The sequence below is a fragment of the Belonocnema kinseyi genome, chromosome 9 (assembly GCF_010883055.1).
Source record: "Belonocnema kinseyi isolate 2016_QV_RU_SX_M_011 chromosome 9, B_treatae_v1, whole genome shotgun sequence".
NCBI classification, from domain to species: Eukaryota; Metazoa; Arthropoda; class Insecta; order Hymenoptera; family Cynipidae; genus Belonocnema; species Belonocnema kinseyi.
In genome coordinates this window covers 118753589-118762765 of record NC_046665.1, presented here as the reverse complement: position 1 = coordinate 118762765, position 9177 = coordinate 118753589, and the positions used below count along the sequence as shown (strand labels likewise).

Below are 9177 nucleotides of genomic sequence, written 5' to 3'. Positions count from 1 at the left end.
GAGAAAACATTAAAAAATATGTAGAAAGGTTTACAAAATAAAAATGAATTTGGAAGATTTTAAGAAAGTTTTTTTTTCAATTTGGCAGGATTAAAAAAATATGTTCAGGAAAAATTCGAAACATTTTTAAAGATGTTTATAAGTTCTGAAAAAAAGTTGTTAAAAATTTTTTTTAAAAAGTCAAACAACATAAATGTTTCAAGATTTTGAAATAAAATTTCGAAGCATTTTAAGGATTTTTAAACGATTTAAAATGAAATTTCCTAGAAAAATTGATATTAATTTTTTATTTTGAAAAAATCAATTTCGAGAAAATATTTTGAAACATTTAGAAAGATTTACAAAATTATCAAAAATTAATGTGGATGATTTTAAGGAATTTTTTTTTTTCAATTTGGCAGGATTAAAAAAATATGTTTAGGAAACATTCGAATAATTTTAAAATATGTTTACAAGTTCTGAAATAAATAGTTAAAAATAAAAAAAACAAATCAAACAACATGTAAATGTTTAAAGATTTAAAAAAAATGTTGCAGCATTTTAAGGATTTTTAAACGATTTAAAATAAAATTTCCTAGAAAAATTGAAAATTATCTTTTAGTTCGGAAATATCCATTTCGAGAGAACATTAAAAAATATTTAGAAAGGTTTACAAAATAAAAATGAATTTGGAAGATTTTAAGAAATTTTTTTTTCCATTTGGCAGGATAAAAAAAATATGTTTAGGAAAAATTCGAATCATTTTAAAAGATGTGTATAAGTTCTGAAAAAATAAAAAAATCGTTAAAATTTTTTTTAAAAAAGTCAAACAACATAAATGTTTCAAGATTTTGAAATAAAATTTCGAAGCATTTCAAGGATTTTTAAACGATTTAAAATGAAATTTCCTAGAAAAATTGATTTCGAGGAAATATTTTGAAAGATTTACAAAATTATCAAAAATTAGTGTGGAAGATTTTAAGGAATTTTTTTTTTTAATTTGGCGGGATTTTAAATGAATGTTTAGAAAAAAATCGAATAATTTTAAAAGATGTTTATAAGTTGAAAAAATCAAACAAAAAAAAATGTTAAAAATTAAAAAAAAAAAGTCAAACATGTAAATGTTTCAAGATTTTGAAGCATTTTAAGGATTTTTAAACGATTTAAAATACAAATAACTTTTAATATAAGAAATGTCCAGTTTATCCAAAAAATGTAATCGTTCAATTTTTGATATTTCTATATTAAAATTGTTTAAAATAAAATGAATTTGAAAATGTATAAATCCAAGGATTTCAAGGGTTTTCAAAAATGTATAGGGACTCCAACCCTTTTTTTCTAGAGAACTTTAATTAATAAGTTTAATTCAAATTATATTCAAGTGATTTCAAACAATTTAAATTTCACGAAATAATTTACATTTTATTTCAAGGGATTTCTACCGATTTCAGAAATTCAAGGAGAGAAGAATAAGATTTGTAGGACCTATAATTATTTTAAAGATTCAAAAGTATTTGGGATTTTAAATATGTTAAGGGAATTTGCAATATTTTAGTATTATTTACGGCAATTTTAATTATCTAATCATTGTTTTCTGTATAATGATTTTTTATGATGAAATTTCTATTGGGAGTGGTTAAACTGCGATGCGCCACCTGGTGACAAACGCCCGAACTAGAAAGAATAGGTACTATTTTTAAGATGCATTTTAATGTGTGCGTAAAAGTGTGTTAACGTTTTTTTTTGTGGAGTTTAAAGTATTTGTTGGATACTAAAAATAACTTTTTGACCGAAGTAAAAGATTTTAGAGAGAATTTGCATCTTATACAGAGAAAAAAACACTTTTTTCAGAAATATTTTTGTAATATTATTTGCCTAATCTGGATAAAATTTGTCGCTGCATACATTCATTAATATTTATTTAAGCTTAATATGCATCGAGACTTAAATGAAATAGTGAAATAATTGTTTAAAAAGAACAAAAATATTTTTGACCAAAATGTTTTTTTACTGTACAAGGTCGTAATTTTATCTAAAATGTTTTTTTTTTTTTATGAAGATTTGTTTTTAGTATTCAATAATTGTTTTAAACTACAAAAAAAATCGTAAGAATATTTGTATGCCAAAATTAAAATACATCTTTAAAATTATACCTACTCTTTATAGTTTCAGTTGTCGGCACCAGGTGGCCAAATGGTCGACCAACAATCCCAATTATGCATGGAATATTTACAATCTCAGGCAATCCTTCGCAATCCTTTGCAATCTTGCAATGTAGTTTGTACCAGAAATCCGATAAATTAACACCTGGAAAAATATGATTGAGAAAAAGCAGAGTGTTAAAAATAGTTGGATTAGCAAACAATTTGAGAAAATAGTCGCATGGATATCTTTTTACAGTAATAGTAAAAAAGTTGCATCGTTAAAAAAATGCCTATGACTTCAAAAGAAGAAAAGTAGTTTTAGATGGGAAGTAAAGGAAAATAAGAGGAGAGTGAGTGGGAGAGGGAAATAAGAGGTGGGAAATTGATGGTAATTGAGGAGAAGTGAGAAGAAATGTGAAGAGGGTAAGTAGGGAAAGTGTGAGGAATGAATGGGGAAGCAGATGGAGAGGATGAAGGAAAAATCAAGGGTGGGAAATTAAGAGAAATAAAAAGACCAATTAGGTAAGTTGGGGGGGGGGGGGAACGAAGAGAGGGGAAGTGATGGTAAATAATGGAGGGGAAGTAATTAAGAGAGGAGAAATGAGGGAAAGGGAACTAGGGGAAATTTGGGTGAGAGGTGGAAAAGTGGTGTTAATTCAGGAAAGAAAGAAAGAAATGAGGGAAAGTGAGGATAGTGATTGGAAATGAGATAGTGTAGTGAGGGGAAATGAGGGATGGGAAAGTGATATTAATTAAAGGGAAGCGAAGTGAGAAGAAATGAGGAGTGGGTAAGCAGGGAAAGTGCGAGGAATAATGGGAATAAAGGAAAAATGTAGGGGCACGGAAGGAGGAGGACAAATGAGGGGTCGAAATTAGGCAAATTTAGGAGAACCGAAAAGAGGTAATGTTGGGAAAGTGATTGTAAATAATAGAAGGGGAAGTAAAATAGAGAGGAGAAAGGAGGGAAAGGGAAGTAAGTGCAATTAGGGCGAGAGGTTAAGAAGTGGTATTAATTGAGGAAAGGAAGGAAGAAATGAGGGAAAATAGTGTAAGTGAGGGTAAGGATAGAAAATGAGTTGGCGGAGTGAGGGAAAATATGGAGTAGGAAAGTGATGGTAATTGAAGGGTAGCGAAGTGAGAAGAAATATGGAGAAGGTAAGTAGGGCAAATTATATAAATAAATGGGGAAATGAATGCTGGAGGTAAAGGAAAAATTATGAGTGGGGCTTAGGGAAATGAGGGGACGAAATTAGGTTAATTGAAGGGAATCGAAAAGAGGCAACATGATGGCAAATAAGGTATAGGGAAGTAATTAGGAAAGGGGAAATTAAGCTCAGGAAAGTGAGGGATGGTAAGTGTTGTTAATTGAGTGAGTGGGAAATGAAATAAGGGAAAACAGGAAAAGTAAGGGAATGATGAAGTGAGGAAAAATGTGGAGCGTGGCAGCATGGAAAATCTGGGAATGAAAAATAGGAAAAAAGAAGGCAGAGAAAGCAGGAAAAATTAGGTGTTGCGATTAGGGGTATGAGGAAAGGGGAAGTAATCAAGTGGTTGGAGGGGGAATACAAGAAGTGATGAGAAATAAGGTAAGCGGAAGTATGAAAAATTATGGGTGGAGAAATTATGGTCATTAAGAAGTGGGTAAGTAGGCGAATTAAGGGGACGAAAATTGGTAAAATGAGGGCAAATAAGGATAAACGGAAATTATTAGAGGCGAAGTAAGAGAAATAAGGATAAATAAGTTATGGGGAAGTGAGGAAAGGGTCAATTAGTGGAAATGAGGGGAGGGCAAAGCAGAGGAATTTAAGGAGAATTAATCGAGTGGAATGAGGGGGCGGGAAAGTGAGAGGAAAATAGGGATGTGGAAGTAGGGGGGATTAGGGTTTGGGAAGTAAAGGGAAATGAAGGAAAATAAGTGGATTGAAATAAGGAAAAAAAAAGATAGGGGCGGGAAAAATGAGGGCCGGGGAAGCGAGGGGAAATGGGTTTTGGGAAAGTGATGATAATTGAAAGGTAGAAAAGTAAGAAAAAATGAGGCAAGAGTAAGTAGCGGAAATGAGAGGAATGCAAAGGAAAAGAATGGGGAGGTGACGAAAAAATTATGGGTGGGGAAACAAGGGGATGAAATTATGGAAATTATGGAAAAATTAATAGAGCGTAAGAGATGGTAAACAAGTGAAAGGGAATTAATTAGGAGAAGGGACATGAGAGAAGGGAAAGTAGCGGGAAATTAGGGCCGGAGAATTGAGGGATGGGGAAGTGGTGTTAATTAAAGAAAGAGGAAATTAAATGAGGAAAAATAGGGAAAGTGAGGATAGTTATGAGAAATGAGGGGCGGAGTGAGGAAAACTGAGGAGTGAGGAAGTGATGGTAACTAAAGGGATTAGAGAGGGGAAATGGGTTTTGAGGGAATGAGAAGTGGGGAAGTGATAGTAATTGAAGGTTATCGAAGTGAGAAGAAATAAAGATAGGGTAAGTAGAGAAAATGAGAGGAATAAATTGGAAAAATAATAGAGGGGGTGAAGGAAAAATTAAGAGTGGGGAAGTAGGGAAAATCAGGGGACGGATTTAGGTACATTGAGTGCAAACAAAGGTAGGATAAATGAAGTATATGGAAGTAGAGAAAATTTGGGGGAGCGAAGAGAGGGGAAATGAGTGAAGGACAAGTATGTAAAATTATGGTTAAGGAAGTGAGGGGTGAGGTTGTAGTGTTAATATAAGTGAGGGGAAATTAAAATAGGAAACGTGAATGTAGTGAAAAAAAAGGGAGTGGAGTGAGGGGAAGTGGTGGTCATTGAGAAGGGTGAAATGAGCGCAAATGAGTGAAGGGGAAGTAGGGGATGTCTGGGATCGGGCGTAAAATTAAGTAAGATTAGGGGGAATAAGGGAAGAGGCAGTGTAAAGTAACAGTGAATTTAGTGAAACTGAGGAGAGTGGAATTATGGTAAGGAGAATTTATCAGGAGAGGGGAAATGAGGGAAGGAGAAATAATGAAAGACGAAGTAGGGAAATTAGGGCTAAGGAAGTGAGGGATGGGAAAGTCGTGCTAATTGAAGGAAGATGAAATTAAATAAGGGGAAATAGGGAAATTGAGGGTAGTGATGGGAAATGAGGGAGTGAGGAGAAATGAGGGTTAGGTAATTGAGGGGAAATGGATTTGAGGAAGTGACAGTAACTGAAGAGTAGCGAAATAAGTAGAAATGAGGAGAGCGTAAGTAGGGAAAATAAGATGAATGAATGGGGAAGCGAATGGTAGATAAAGGAAGGGGAATTAATTGTGAGAGTGGAAATTAGAGAAATTAGGGTTAGGGAAGTGAGGGATGGGAAAGTGGTGTTAATTGAGAGAAGTGAAAATGACAAAAGGAAAAATAGGGAAGTTGAGGGTAGTGATGGGAAGTAAGGGATTTAGCGGAAATGAGGGTTGGGAAATTGAGGGGAAATGGGTTTCGAGGAAGTGATGGTAACTGGAGAGTAGAGAAATGAGAAGGTGAGTAGGGAAAATGTGAGGAATAAATGGGGGAGCGAATGGAGGGGTAGAAGATAAAATTAATGCTGGGGAAATAGGGGAAATAATGGGATGGAATTAGGCCAATTGTCGGGAAACGAAGAGAGGGGAAGTAATAGTAAATAAGAAAAATAGAAGTAATAAAAAGAAGGGAAATAAGGAAACGAAAGGTGGGAAAATTATGGTGAGGGATGAAGAAGTAGTGTAATTGAGGTTAGGGAAAATAAAACGAGGAAAGGAGAAGTAGGGAAAATTAGGATGAGGGGTAGGGAAGGGGTGTTAATTGAGGGGGGAGGGGAAATTATGTAAGATGAAATAGGAAAAGTTAGGGTAGTGATAAGAAATAAGGGAGTAGAGTGAGAGAAAATAAGAGGAGGGGAAGTAATGGTAATTGAGGAGGGAAGTGATTGAAATGACTAAAGGGGAAGTAGGGAACATATAGGATGAAGCGTGAGAGGAAGTAAGAGTCGGGGAAACAGGAAAAGAGGAAATAAGAGGAAATAGTGAAGTCAGGGAAAATGAGGTGAGTGGAAGTATGAGAAGTGTGGGAAAAGAGGGAAGGGAAATTAGGAAAAATCAGGTGCGAGGAAGTAAGGGGAAGTGTTAGGAGGGGAAGTGAAGTGAAATTAGTGGATTGAAAGTAGAGGCCCAAGAATAGGGGAGAGAAAGCAGGAGGATAAGGGGACATAAGTATGGGAAGTGTAAGGAAATGTGGAGAGTGAAAGTAGGGTAAATAAGGGGTATGGAAGCAGGGTTACGAGGGACTGGAAAGCAGGGTAAATGGAGCGAGGAGTAGTAATGGAAGAGGGAATTATTGGAAGTGAGAGGAAATTAACCGAAGAGGAAGTAGAGTAAGTGAGAAAATAAGTGGAGAAAAAAAGTAGTGAAATAGTGGGAAAATGAAGTTTGTGTAAGCAGAAGAAATGGTTAGAAAGTGAGGAGGGGAAGTAGGTGAAATTATTGGATGTGTGGGGCTAGTAAAGAGAGGGGGAAGTAGAAATGGAAGAAGTTCATGAATGGAGAGGAAATGAAAGGTGAAGTGATTGTTGGGAAAGTAGGAGGATTAGGGGATGGGAAAAAGGGAGCGGGAAGTTTATAAGACTTGATAAATGTCTTAATAATATGATTGCGAAACCCTTTTTTCTAAGAGCACGGCGCCTACTTTCTCTAATTTTTTTATTGAAGATATCGCTGCCAGATCTGGCTGCTTTATTTTTAATTTCTCAACTAAAAAAATTGACCTTAAATTTCCAGGTATATACCGTAGTCGACGAGATGTTCTTAGCTGGAGAAATTAGGGAAACCAGTCAAACCAAAGTCCTAAAACAGTTATTAATGCTCAACTCTTTAGAATAATCCAAGATATTCGCCATTCCAATAGATATCTTAATAAGTAAGTTGTCTCCAGACTTTTTGTTACATGTTACAAAACAAAAGTTGATGGGATAAAAAAATGATTTATTTACCTGCGAAAGAAGTAAAAATATATATTGTTAGAATTCTCTCATCGTTGATAGAAATACTTGTACTGTATCGAAAAACTCGACGTGACCAAAATAATGTAATAATTCGCGAATAAAAATTTAAAAAATTATAGCAATTTCTCTGTACAAAAAATGTGACGCGTTCACAGTTTAACTGCAATTATAATACTCATCTCAGTTCTTTTTTGCTATAAAATAATACTGAAAAGACATTTTTTTAAGACAGTTTATGGTGATGTTTTGTTACACTTTGGTTTAAAAATGCCTTTAGTAATAAATACCCTGAATCTCTAAGTTTTGTTATTTATTATACTTTTAGTCACTTTTTTTTCTTGTTAATGTTTAACTGAAATTCAAATTTTTTCTGAATCGGTGGCGCTGTCGAAGCTTTCTAATATGTTCTAAGATTCGACAAAGAAGAAGTATTGAAGTGATAAGATGGCAGTGTTTTGAATCTCAAACTGCCAAGTGTTGACGTGAGAATAGTGAAAACTGTGTTTTTAGTGGACAGTTAATCTAATATTTATAAAAGGAAGTGATTTTCTGTTAAATAACTTCTTTGTATGTGTGGTTTTGTACCTGCATAATACGCATTATGCGCTTTATACGCGAAAGTGCGTGCTTAGCGCTTGAAGTGTTGAGGTGCGGTGTTTTAGTGAAAATAGTGATGTGTTTTTGCACTTTACTGTCTTCGAATGGTTTAAGCAAGCGGAAGACAGAGGTGATTCAGTATTTGGACAGATTATTCAAGAGAAACCTCTCCTTCTTAAGGAGATGCTCGACGGCCCGCAAACGTTTCAAGTACATGAGCAGGAATCATATTTGTTTTAACGTGTAACAGCAATCTTTCTTCCCCGTTTCCGTTAAATATTTAGTTTACCCTTGTCTGCGTATTAGAAACAAAAATTTCACAATATTTTTTATACACAGTGAAATCCGCCGGAAACGGTTCATACACCCCTGACTGAGAGCCTGGATTTTATGTTACCGTCAGTCCCAAAATTGACATTAAATCCAGGTTTGGCTATATTTTGTTGAAAAGTCGTATTCTTTTGTGGAAATATCAACTTTTTAGGTAGAAATTTAGCTCCTTTGATAGAAAATTAATTTTTGTTTGTTAAAAATGCAGCCATTTGGTAGAAAACCCAACTGTCTTGGTTAAAAAGTTACCTTTCTTTTAAAAAATTATCTGTTTGAGATTACACTTTTAAACGTAAAATATTAACTCATTTACTGAAAATTGATTTCTTTTAGTAGAAATTGAATCTTTTTTGTTCAAAAATTCAACGGTTTTGTTAAAAATTTGGCTTTTTTAGTCGCAAATAAACTTTTTTGTAGAAAGTTCATCCCTTTTTTGGTAAAAATTTGATCTGTTTTGGTTAAAAATGCAAATCTATCATTTCGTTTTTTTTTTTATTTGATAATACATCATTTTAATTGGAACTCCATCTTTGGTTACAAATTTAACTCTTTTGTTGAAAATTTGTTTATTTTATTAAAAATTAATTTTTCAAAAATAAACTTAACTATTTCACTTTTTGTTTAAAATTTTTACTTTTTAGTAGAAATTTCAACTATTTGATTGAGAATTCATGTATTTTCTCTGGAAAATTAATTTTTTTTTTTGCAAATTAATATTATTGGTTAAAAATTAATTTTCCTGATTAAAAAATAAGTTATAGGTAGAAATTGCATCTTTTTTTTTGTAAAAATAGTCAAAGTTTGTTTGAAATTTATTAATCTGTTTTGGTTTTGGACTAAACTATTTTGTTGAATATATACGTCTTTTTTAGTTGAAATATTTGGACTATTTCTTTTTTCGTCGCCAATTCATCTTTTTGATTGAAAATTCAACTCATTCGTTATAAAGAATTTTTATGGTTTAAAATTACTTTCGTCAACAATTAAAAATTTAAATATTCCATTTTTAGTTGAAAATTTGCATTTTTAGTAGAAAATTCAACTATTTGGTTGAGAATTCTTGAATTTTTATCAAATTCGTCTATTCGGTAGAAAACTAATCTCCTTCTTTGAAATTTGTTTCGTTTAAAACTTTTTTTTGAAA

At 32.9% G+C, this 9177-nt stretch overlaps 1 protein-coding gene across 1 annotated transcript in view; it reads left to right on the top strand.

The window, feature by feature from the left end:
* The window catches only part of LOC117180216 (AP-2 complex subunit sigma), a 31920-nt gene extending 24514 nt beyond the window's left edge, over nucleotides 1-7406 (top strand). Inside the window, exon 4 of the mRNA XM_033372601.1 lies at nucleotides 6883-7406. Within this exon, the coding sequence (XP_033228492.1) occupies nucleotides 6883-6984 (102 nt within the window). The 3' untranslated portion in view covers nucleotides 6985-7406. The remainder of the gene's footprint in view (nucleotides 1-6882) is intronic.
* The last annotated feature ends 1771 nt before the right edge of the window (nucleotides 7407-9177 follow it).